Source organism: Anolis sagrei, chromosome 2 (assembly GCF_037176765.1).
Source record: "Anolis sagrei isolate rAnoSag1 chromosome 2, rAnoSag1.mat, whole genome shotgun sequence".
Lineage (NCBI taxonomy): Eukaryota > Metazoa > Chordata > Lepidosauria > Squamata > Dactyloidae > Anolis > Anolis sagrei.
Window position 1 is genome coordinate 16,936,874 of NC_090022.1, and position 12,240 is coordinate 16,949,113.

General features: G+C 41.8%; 1 protein-coding gene across 1 annotated transcript; it reads left to right on the plus strand.

The window, feature by feature from the left end:
- The first annotated feature begins 954 nt into the window (after positions 1-954).
- On the plus strand, positions 955-11,253 carry LOC137096354 (zinc finger protein RFP-like). Its single transcript, XM_067465518.1, has 7 exons — positions 955-1,388; positions 2,961-3,056; positions 3,366-3,596; positions 4,707-4,729; positions 5,074-5,192; positions 6,478-6,510; positions 8,826-11,253. The coding sequence occupies exons 1-7, from the start codon at positions 981-983 to the stop codon at positions 9,344-9,346; spliced, it is 1,431 nt and encodes a 476-aa protein (XP_067321619.1). The 5' UTR covers positions 955-980; the 3' UTR covers positions 9,347-11,253.
- The last annotated feature ends 987 nt before the right edge of the window (positions 11,254-12,240 follow it).

Consider the following 12,240-nt stretch of genomic DNA (forward strand, 5'->3'; position numbering starts at 1 on the left):
GGTCAAAGGCTATTCATCTCATGTTGATCAACTTGAAATAAAGCCTTGTTGGAAAAACCTCATCGGAATCTTATGTCCTCCCTGCCTTCTGGGCCTGTCACCATAAATTCCCAGTCTCTAACACCACCATAGTTCTAAATGGTTCTAAAATACTTACAAAAATAGGGTGTGCTGGTGCTTTGCTTCTAAAGTGTTGCTAAAGTTCTGATAGTGAACATTTCAGAACTCTAACAAAACTTTCAAAATTTCATTATAAATGGCAGTTCCTAATTGGTTCTAACATAAAAACGCCAATAACGAAATAATAATGAAAGTTTCAAAGTTTTGTAAGAGTTCTGAAATTTTAACTACCAGAATTTTAGCAACACTTTAGAAACAAAGCATCAGTGCCCCCTAGTATTGTAAGTACTTTAGAACCATATATTGTCCATGCATAGTACTCAGTCTTCTCTTGGTGAGTGTCAGTGCTTCACCAAACAACTCCTAATGTAGATGCACCCTTTATGCCTCCCAAGCCTGGACCCTGTTATCTCTTTGTTTCCTGTCTACCTGTTTTTTAGCAACATTGGGAGGCACACAAGCATGCAAATGTAGATGGGCCAAGAGAAATAAAGCTTCCAAGTTCTTATGGGGAGATTTGGCCCCATAAATATCTCCATAAGCTGCAAAGGGATTCATAGGTCTCAACTAGCCCTTTGAATTGTGCCTGGAAAAAACACCAGCACCCAAAGAAGTGTTTCAAAGCAAGGGATTTATATGCTTAGAGAATACGTTGCATGGTGCCCAGGAAGGCAGGGAAAGGAGAAGGGTCTTATGTCCAGATTCCCGAAGGCTGAGGTATTGGGAGAGCTCAGAGGTTGCAGCCCCAGAGGTTGGGCAGAGGCTGAGTCATCTACTACTTCCCAAGAAGAGAAGTCTGAGAAACGAAAGTTAAGGCTTCCACTCCATCTTGACTCTGCAGTGGATCAGCAAGGGCAGCCATGGCCTCTGTAGACTCTGTCAAGAAGCTCTGTGAGGAACTGGCCTGCTCCATCTGCTTGGAGTATTTCAAGGAGCCTGTGATGATCATCTCTTGCGGGCACAATTTCTGCCAATCCTGCCTGGATCAATGCTGGGAGGAGAAAGAGACCTCCTGCCCACAATGCAGGGGGAAGGTACAGGAAGGAGACATCAAGCGGAATTGGCAGCTAGCGAACCTGGTGGAGATCGCCAAGGAACTGGGGAGCCAGAAGGCAGAAGAAAAGGGGAGAGTCTGCCAGAGGCACCAGGAGCCCCTCAAGCTCTTCTGCAAGGACCACGAAGCCTCCATCTGTGTGGTGTGCAAAGTGTTGAAGGAACATGAAAACCATAAGGTGATCTCTCTGGAGGAAGCATCAAAGGAGTACAAGGTAGGAGGGGGTAAAGTTGGAAATGCTTAACAAGGTGTTGTGGTGCATCTCCACCCCACAATACAGGTCTGTGGCTGGCGGTTCAATATTTCCTCAGGCCCTGAGATTTTCAGAGACCTGGGGTCATATAAACTGTAGGATTAATGAGGTTGGACACACTCCGACACCTATGCCACAAACCATTGAGGTGGTAGTTTTACAATGTCTTCAGACTTTTCTGCCAGAGTATTGGTGCCTTGGCAAAGTACAATTCTCACAATCCCATTGCCTTGCGCCCTGGCAGTTAAGGTGGTGTCAAACTGTGTTAATTCCTCATGTAAACACACATCCTAAAACATTGAGCAATGGAATCAAGCTTCAGGAAAAGAGATTCCATCTGAACATTAAGATTGACTCCCTGATGGCAAGAAGAGATCCATGGTGGAATTTGCTTGCTCGCTCGCTTGCTTGTTTAGCTCCTTCTCTTGAGATTTCTAAGCAGAGACTGAATGGCCTTCTTTTGGGGACACTTTGATTGTGTATTCCTGGATGGTAGAATGAGGTTGGATTAGAGAGCCCTTTGCTCCCTTCCAACTCTCTCCTTGGGTCCAAGTGAAATGAAGTCACTATCCCCTAAGGCTGGAGTGTCAGCCATTTTCCCTGAGGACAACAAAAACCACATGACAACTCCCATCACTTTTGATGATCACCATGCCAGACTGAGGATAATGGGAATCGTACCCAACAGTTAAAGTTTGGGAAAGGACATCATATTAACATTAGGAATTACAGCCTAAGTTCTTATATCTCAATTCACTCCCCAGTATCCTGACTAAACAACAAACTGCAGCCTTCCAAATGATGTTGTACTGCAACTCCCAGTGGCTGTTGTCATGATGCCTAATGATGAGAAAGACAAGAGTTGTAGTCCAGCATCCCCCAGAAAATCACATGGAGAGCTGGATTTGGCCTGCGGGCCTTAATACATGTGCCTTAAGGTGATGAGTTAAAGAATCCAGCCTCATTTCTTCCAGACCGAATGTGGATACAAAACAGAACAGAGGATATGTCCTGGTGCCAAATACATAGACACCTACACCCTCTCGAGATTCTTTGTACATTTCATCATGGAATGATTAAAGGTGTGCCAATTTTACCAAACTTGACTTCTAGTAGGATTGCTGGAAATTTGCATGCAGCCCTTTCATCTTTTCTGCAATTGAGCCCAGAAACCATGTAGACATTGCACCTTTATCTCCCACAAAAGTGGGTGATCTGGCCCAGGTCCTGATATCAGGCAACTCTGTTACAGAAATTGATATTGAGTCCTTTCCACTGAGGCCCTTTCCACACAGCTGTACAAAATCCACATTGAACTGGATTATATGGCAGTGTGGACTCAGATATCCCAGTTCAAAGCTACTATTGTGAATTACCTGCCTTGATATTCTGGATTGTGTGGCTGTGTGGAAGGGCCCTGAAACTTCTTTATTTGGGCACTTGGCATTGCTAGGCATTGTGTAATGCTATTTATTATAAAAACTGTAAGCTTTGAACAAAAGAGGTGAGCAAGGCCTTTGTCTTCCTCTTCAGGATCAGATTTGGAATTTTCTGGAGACTCTGAAGAAGGAGAGAGAGAAAATTCTGGCCTACAAAGCGGACACGGCGCGGGAAAGCCAGGATTTGCTTGTAAGTGGCATTTCTACAGGAAAATGGGAAAGTATGACCTCTTTGAGTGTGACTTAGGATAAACAGGAAAGAAAGTGCTTTGTCAAAAATATCTAACATTTATAAAGTTCTAACAGCCTATGGACAATATTGATTCAGGCCCATTCTAGTGGCAGACTCTTGCAAGTCTTCATAAACTCTTTCCCTACTAGATATTGACATTTTCTATATGAAGAGAAACCATTATCTTTCCAAGGGAATGTGGAGGATTCAGCCCAAAGACAGTTTCTTTCTGCCTCTCACTCCTGTTTCTCCTTTCTTTTATTCCAGGAGAAAACCCAGAGAGAGAAGGAGAAGACTGTGGCTGCATTCAGGCTCATGCACCGCTTTCTAGAAGAACAAGAGAGGAATCTGCTGGCAAAAATGGAAGAACTGGAGAAGGAGATTTCAGACAAAGAGGAGGAACATCTGGGCAGACTCTCTGAAGAACTCTCTTCTCTCTCAAAACTCATTCATGAGATGAAGGAGAAGCATCAGCAGCCGACAAGCGAACTCCTCCAGGTAAGACCCATATTGTCCCCGTGGGTGGCTGAGACAGTGACACCTCGGTTTTCTCATGGTTCAGTATACATGAATTAGGAATGTCCAGACAAGATAGCCATAATCCAGGAACAGACTGAATATGACAGTCCAATATCCTCAATTTTAGATACAAGTATAGGTGGGAGGATTGTGTTAAACACAGAACTAGAGTCTACAAAAAGTGTCCTCACATGGTTCCCCCATCATTCCAGGTGGGTCAGAGCTCTGTGAAGCATGATGTCTTTGGCTCTCTATGCAAACTAGTATTTGTATATGTATGTGGAAGGCAAGAAATGGTATGCCTACAGACCAGATTTTCAAGGTACTTCATGATTATGGAAGTGAGTGCCACTGGTCTGTAGCCATGAAAATTTCCAATTGAGAAGCTAGAAGCAAACAGTTTGCTTCCCCCACCCCTATCTATCTATCTATCTATCTATCTATCTATCTATCTATCCAAATGCAAGAATTTCTCAATTGCACTAAAATTAAAATTAAAGAAAGAAGGAACAACAGTAGTGAAGAAAGGCAGTTTGACAAGGGTGTTTAGATGTATGGTCACTGGACCATGAACTGTACATTTGAAAACAACTGTAATGTCAAAGGTGTGCAACCTGTTATGTATCTGCTATCAGTGATAACATGACTATAGTGGAATAGGGAGCCCATGCAATACAATCCTTCGATCCAACTTTGGTTCTCTTCACCATCCAGCAGCAGGTCATTGGCTGAGGCTGGAACTAACCTCTGCCTAGGACCCTGGACTACACCAACATTGCCTTCATGATGCATTTATGAAGTGCGTGGCCTTGAAGTATTCTAGTTTCCCAACATCCTGGAGACTGAAGGCTTGCATTTAACAGTATTTAAGTGGCTCTGCCAAAAACACTTTTGCAAAATAATGGCATTGAAGCAGATACCCCATTATGTAAATCTACCCCTCTTTGTGGAGGGAGGGCTGTTTCACCAGATTAGCTTTATTTCAACCATTTCAGTCACCTGGAAACACTGCATTTTCAGAAATATGCGCATAGTCTCTGTGCAAATGCCTGTCCTGAATTCTCTTCCCCCCCCCCCCCTCTTTTACAGGATGTCAGAAGCTTCTTACAGAGGTAAGCTAGTCACCCATAAAAACCTGGATTTGCATGTGAAGCACATCCCTCTCCTGTCTGGGGTTCATTGGTGGAGTTGGACCTGGTGGTCCATGAGGCCGCTTCCATCTCTGTGATCCTGTGGGTATGTCGCTACACCATGGAATTGTAGCAATTTGACTGCATTGGCTCAAAGCTGTGGAATCATAGGAATAGCTGTTGGGTGAGGCATCAGCACTCTTTGGCAGAGAAAGCAAAAGGCCTTGCGAAATGAGCCCAGGCACTAAGCCATAACATTCAAAGTGGTGTCAAATGCATTAATTCTATAGAAAATGCACCCCGTGATATTATTCTCTTTCCTGCAGTTATAAGGAAAAGGAGAAAATTGAGACCCCGGTGGCTTTTCCTCCTGCTCTGAAATGGAAGATCTGGGACTTCTGTGATATAAATCCCTTTCTGGAGGGTGTCATGAAGCAATTCAGAGGTAAGCATGATTGTCTGCAAGGGTTTTCAGGGATATGTTACATTGGTCTGAATGGGGAAATGAAACACTCCAAGGGCACTGGGAAAGTTAAGGTGAGGAAACAGCCAATTTTATTTTAAACTGGAAACAATTAAATTGTGTCTATTCTGTTCTATTGTTTTTTTAAAAATTATCTCATGTGTGGATTAAAATTCCAGATGTGAGGCAAAGTGAAATATAAATATAGAATTCCCTGATCAGCCCTAAACATGTCTGGGTAATTCACCAAATAAATATTTGCACACATATAAATACACACACACCAGATATACCATGAGATTTCTGGCTGGTGTACTAATAAAATTAGTATTAATGTGTTAAATTATTTTTTACTGTTTTGAGTTGTATTAACTAAAATATTTTAAATAAGTCAACAAGGGGAAACTCCCTCTCCTTCACACCTATGCACTTTAGCGTATGGAGAGGAGGACTAGCATAATTTAATTAGCACTTTATGCTTGTGGCGGTCTATTTCAATTCACAACTGCGGTCAAGCACTCTTTACATTTTAATCATCTAATTGTCTAGGAAATATGTATTTTGTGCAATTATGTCCTATTAGTGTAATTATATTTTATTTCAGTAGCTGTATTTTGCATTACCTTCACCTTAATTATTTTCTGGTAATTAGTTTAATTGGTCACATCATGAGAAGAAAGGAAAGCATAGAGAAGACAATTATGCTGGGGAAAATAGAAGGAAAAAGGAAGAGGGGCCGACCAAGGGCAAGATGGATGGATGGCATCCTTGAAGTGGCTGGATTGGCCTTGAAGGAGCTGGGGGTGGTGACGGCCGACAGGGAGCTCTGGTGTGGGCTGGTCCATGAGGTCACAAAGAGTCGGAAACAACTGAATGAATGAACAACAACAACAAAGTCTATTACTGTCCATTTTGCATTTTTGATGTTTTGTGATTTTATATTATGGCACTGAATGTTTACCTTTTTATATGTATGTAAACTGCCGAGTTCCCTCTGAAATGTTTCTGCTGATCTACTGCTATGGAGACTGCACATTGCGACACAGGATGCATTGACTCAGTTCTTTTCCTGGCCATACATTGCATGTTAATCAACTGACACACATTGGACAACCAATGCCACAATTCCTGAATAAGGTGAAACAGTGTGTGGTTGAAGTAACGCTTCATCTCTTGGTGAAGGATCTCAGCCATCTTGGGTTGTTTCCTCTCGATTTCTGAGAGTCACCATGTCATTCTAGTCTTTCTCTTTCCCTTTTCTCTTTAGATTCTCTGGATTCTGGACTTCAGCAGCACAAAGGTAAACAGGAAAGTTTTTTTTCAGAGGGGGTTTGCCATGGTCTTCCCTCTGAGGCTGAGAGAGTGGGACTTGCCCAAGGTCACCCAGGGCCTTTCCACTGCAGAGATGGGATTCGGACCCTAGTCTCCAAGAACCCTAATCCAACTCTAAAACTAATGCATCATGCTGGTTCAATTTACAATAGTCTTTGTTTACTAGTCTTAGCTTCTAGGAAGAAATCAGGCTTGAGTTAGCTCTGTTAATATTCTTTTTTAGACTCTCTGTATTTGGGTGAAGCGTCAGCAGTAGGCTAAAAATCTAGTGAAACTGCAACTCCCAGGATTGAGTTAAACTAGATTGAGTTTCACTGCATTCAGCCATGGCAGTTTTATACTGCATGAATTCAATAGTGTAGATCCATCCCTAGATGGGTTTAGATTTTCTCTTGAATAACAGAACCTCCTTGGCGAACTTCCTCTCTTATTGTCCTTAGAAATAATCCTGCATCTTGCTATGCCCCACAATCTAAGACGGGGGCCCCAGTGGAAGGCTAGGAGGGCCTAACCTTCCACTGTCTCGTCCCCACGCGATTGGTGGGGACGAGAGACAGGGCCTTCTCAGTGATTGCCCCCTGGCTATGGAACTCCCTTCCTGGTGAGATCAGATGGGCCCCCTCCCTCCTGTCCTTCAGAAGGATGGTAAAAACTTGGCTGTGGGACCAAGCTTTCGAGACAGGGCAATAAAGCAGCAATAGGCAAGATTACCATGCCAATTAGATTTGACGCGGATGGCCAGGATTATTTTAAATGGTGTATTTTAATATTGAGATAAATGTTTTTAATGTTTATGAATGCGTATATGAATTCTTGTCCCGGCATATAATTTTTTTAAATAAATAAATAATATTGGCACCCCAAGGTAGCTTGGATGAAAGATAATATTTTAAAATAAAATTGAAAAATGTGTTTTTCATCCTGAGGAGCCCAGGAAGCCTCCAATTGGATAAAATCCCCTCCTAAAGGTTATTCTGTATTGTCAAAAAAATGTTGATGGGGTGGTCCACAGATCACAAAAATAACCCATGGACCACCCTTTGCCCACCCAGCGTGATATCATTATAAAAGGCCAGTGGGGGTAAAAAGACAATTTTGACTACTTCTCCTGACCTGAGCCACAAGGCTTGTGTAGTCCCAAAAATAATATTCTCACATTCTGCTAACATCAATATTCATTAACAGGTTAAATAAAAATGACTTATTATTATTATTATTATTATTATTATTATTCCTACCCTGCTTTATCAATCTCAAAGGAGACTCAAATCTCTAATATCCCAGAGATTTCAAAAATAACAACCAGCACCCAAGATTGCCCATTTTAATGACAACAATAAACAATAATTTCTTCCTTTTTTGACTTTTAAAATCAAATTTTAACAGAAATAATACAAATAAAAACAAAATAACCTGATATATTTACCCCAGGAACCCCCAGTGTCACAGTGGGTTAAACCACTGAGCAACTGAACTTGTTGACCAAAGATTGCCAGTTCGAATCCGGGGAGCAGCATGAGCTCCCACTGTCAGCCCCAGCTTCTGACAACCTAGCAGTTCGAAAACATGCAAATGTGAATGGATCAATAGGTACCGCTCTGGTGGGAAGGTAACGGTGTTCCATGCAGCCATACCGGCCACATGTCCTTGGAAATGTCTATGGACAACGCCAGCTCTTCAGTTTAGGAGATTAGCACCAACCTCCAGAGTCGGACATAACTGGACTTAATGTCAGGGGAAAACCTTTACCTTTATTTACCCCAAATTCTCAGAAAAGCTTTCCTGAATTTATTTAGCTTTCTCCTAGCATAAGTATGCATGCCAGTCAAATCTCTAATTTAAAAGGACATAATCTGAGATTTGGCTGGCATGCATATTTATGCAGCATTTGTCTGACAATTTACCATGTCAGACAAATGCTGCATGGTAAATTAGTTATCATTAGCTAGGAAACAATAATATTGCAATATCAAACAAGAAGTCCAAATCTCTTCCTCCATTCCAGTGAGAGGAAGATGCAAGATGGGGAAGGCGGGGTGCTGGGCCAGTCAATGTGACAAGGTCCCTCGTGGGTTTCATGGATGAACTGAAAATTGATCCGTGGTCTCCAGAATCAATATCCAGTGCTCTAATCACCAAACCTGTCTGGATTTGGGGAGACAAGAGAGGATTTCCATGTCATTTCATAAGAATGTAAGATAAAAGATCAACCCTTCAGCAGCTTAGATCTTTCTTTCTTTCTTTCTTTTTTTGTCATCCCTTATCTGCTTCTGCCACCAACAGCACATGTGACTCTGGATCCAAAAACCGCCCATCCTGTGCTCATCCTCTCTGAAGATCACAGACGTGTGACATGTGGAGGGAAAAGGCAAAATCTTCCTGACAATCCTGAGAGATTCACTGGATATCCTTGTGTGCTGGGCCAGGAGGGATTCAGAGGAGGCAGGAATTTTTGGGAAGTCCTTGTGAAGAATGGGCAAGAATGGTCTGTGGGAGTTGCCAGAAAGTCTGTGCAGAGAAAAGACTCAGGCCACTTTGGTCCTGATGCTGGGATCTGGTCTGTGGGAAAGTTGAAGAGTAAATACTGGTTCTCCTCTGACAACGGTGCATTCCCACGTCTGACTCTGAGCGAGGAGCCCAAGAGGGTCCGAGTGACATTGAACTGTGAAGGGGGTCGGGTAGCCTTTTACAATGCAGACTCAGCAGCCCTGATCTTTGAATACCCACCAGCCTCTTTCTCAGGAGAGACCCTCCTCCCTGTCTTTTATGTGAATGAAAAAGCTCAACTGGAGCTCTCCCCCTAAAGATGGAGAGCAATGTTCAAAGGCACTCCTCTGCTGAGACGCAAGAGGAGCTTTATCTCCATTGATCTGAGGCTGTTAATTCTCTTTCCTCTTCTTGTGAAATCCCTCCGCCCTCTCTTTACATATTTGCCAAAACCTGGGAGGCTGGAGTGTAAATGATGAAGGCTTTCCCCTCCGACCATGAACCGTTCAGGGACTAATTCCCTCTGGAAAGATTAGCAACAATGACAACAGCAAAGAGGGAATAAAAGATCCAAATTAATATTTAGTCAATAATTCCAGGTACTGTAATTCCAATAGTAAGTGGGCAATGTATTTGGTCCTCTTTCTTGACCTCTGCCAGGGATGTTGGTTGGGTTTGCCCGTGAAGCTTTTGGTTTTCACACAAGTGTTACAGTTTTCACATAGCACAGTCACTCATTGTTTTGCCTTGTTTGGCAAAATTATGCAATTATAATAGCGCTGTATAATTGCATGCATAATCAGATGCACTCAGCAGGAGCCTCATATACAAGAATAATGCTGATATAAAGAGGCCAGATATACAGCTCTGCTTCCACAGCCTTGAACTGAAATGGGGAGGTTGCAGGTCGGAAGAAAGTTTTCCGGCTGCTAACGTGAAAGAACTGAGTCAAGCTGAAATCAAAACACTTTCAGCTTTTGTTGACCATTTCTGCTACCAAGACAGCCATTTTTCCACAAAAGTCAACTTTGATGCTGAAAAACACCATCTGAACTCTGAGTGCAGCATTTTTTAAAATGCAGCACACATGGTTTGAAGATCAGGACATTCATAGAGATCCCAAGATGCTTGTGTATAAAGCTATTGTCCTTCCAACTCTATTGTATGCCTGTGAAAAACATGGAACATCAGCAAATGTCACTCTCAATGTCTGGAAAAACTCCAACAGCTTTGCCTTAAAAACAGAGATGGATAAACACTTGCATAGGTTGTTGTAGGTTTTTTCAGGCTGTACGGCCATGTTCTAGAGGCATTCTCTCCTTACGTTTCACCTGCATCTATGGCAAGCATGAAACGTCAGGAGAGAATGCCTCTAGAACATGGCCATATAGCCCGAAAAAACCTACAACAACCCAGTGATTCCGGCCATGAAAGCCTTCGACAATACAACACTTGTATATTTTAAGACAAATCTGTTCAGAGCCTTCAGAACAATTGGACACCATTCTGATTGTATTTAAAACACCCAAGAAAGAATTGGATCTTAACAGGTTTTGGCAATTAATACAACCCCCTTTTATTATTTCTGATTGAGTTTGGAAAGTTAATAGAAATGGAAAATGTTAGAACAAAGTATAAAGTAAAGGGTGGTTTTGAATCTTTATTCAGTTATAATGGAGTGACAATGGGGAATGTATAAAAATATATAAGGTGCAGTCACAAGAATGGTAAATGTATGCATTATATGTGTTTATCTAACTGTTGACATCAATATCCAAGAATATGGCTATATGGTGCCCTTTTCTGTGTATATGCACCAGATGAAATCAACTGTAAACAACATGATTAAAAGTTTAATAATGTTTTTAAAATCCTGCAATTTTTTTGGGCATCAGCATTCTGGAAGAAGCAAAGACCTCCAGCATCAAAGCCATGATTGAGTTTGGAAAGTTAATAGAAATGGAAAATGTTAAATAGAACAAAGTATAAAGTAAAGGGTGGTTTCGAATCTTTATTTAGTTATAATGGAGTGACAATGGGGAGTCAATTAAAGGAATGTATAAAAAGATAAGGTGCAGTCACAAGACTGGTAAATGTATGCATTATATGTGTTTATCTAATTGTTAACATCAATATCCAAGAATATGGCTATGTGGTGCCTTTTTCTGTGTATCTGCACCAGATGAAATCAATTGTAAACAACATGATTAAAAGTTTAATAATGTTTTTAAAATCCTGCAAATTTTTTGGGCATCAGCATTCTGGAAGAAGCAAAGACCTCCAGCATCAAAGCCATGATCTTCCGCCATCCACTTTGCTGGACCGGCCACCTTGTCCGAATGCCTGATCTCCGAAATCAGTTATTTAATCTCAGCTCAAGAACAGAAAACAGAATGTCGATAGACAGCAAAAGAGATTTAAAGATGGAATTAAAGATAACTTTGAAAAGGGTGGAATATACATCAAGAACTGGGAAGTCCTGGTCCTTGAGCATTGGAACTGGAGGTCTGCTGTTACCAACAGACTGCGCTCTGGCACCACGAGATGCAGAGCCAATCTTCAGAAATGGGGCTGCAAAGTGGAATCCACGACATGCGAGTGTGGAGAGGAGCAAACCACTGACCACCTGCTACAATGCAACCTGAGCCCTGCCACATGCACAATGGAGGACCTTCTTGCAGCAACACCAGAAGCACTCCAAGTGGCCAGATACTGGTCAAAGGACATTTAATCAACTTCCAAACTCATAAATTTTGTATTCTGTATTTTGTATTTTTGTATCTTGTCTGTTTGTTTGCTTTGTTCTGTTAGAAATGTAATATAAATGACTGGTTGCTGATGACTCGATAAATAAATAAACCAACAGTTCTATGAATTTTGAAGAGGCCCAAACAGTGGGCAAAAAGGGAAATGAGCCAAGAGGAATCTGCTTCTTGGGGTGGATTGAGAATGACTTCCTTCCTTTCTAGGCCTGGGCTGCAAAATACCTCAGAGCTTAGTTCTGTCTACCACACCATGTAATGGAGTATTTCTCAACCTTCCTAATGCCACAATCTCTTAATACAGTTTCTCATGTTGTGGCAACCCGCAACCATAAAATTATTTTTGTTGCTACTTCAGAACTGTAATTTTGTTACTGTTATGTAAATAACTGATCTGCAGGATGTATTTTCATTGACTGGACAAATTTGGCACAAAACGTTCAGTTTCC

Coding starts and splice junctions, on each gene's coding strand:
- LOC137096354 (XM_067465518.1), top strand. CDS start 981: ATGGCCTCTGTAGACTCTGTCAAGAAGCTCTGTGAGGAACTGGCCTGC. Junction 3,597..4,706: donor CGACAAGCGAACTCCTCCAG/GTAAGACCCATA, acceptor CCTCTTTTACAG/GATGTCAGAAGCTTCTTACA. Junction 6,511..8,825: donor TGGACTTCAGCAGCACAAAG/GTAAACAGGAAA, acceptor TGCCACCAACAG/CACATGTGACTCTGGATCCA.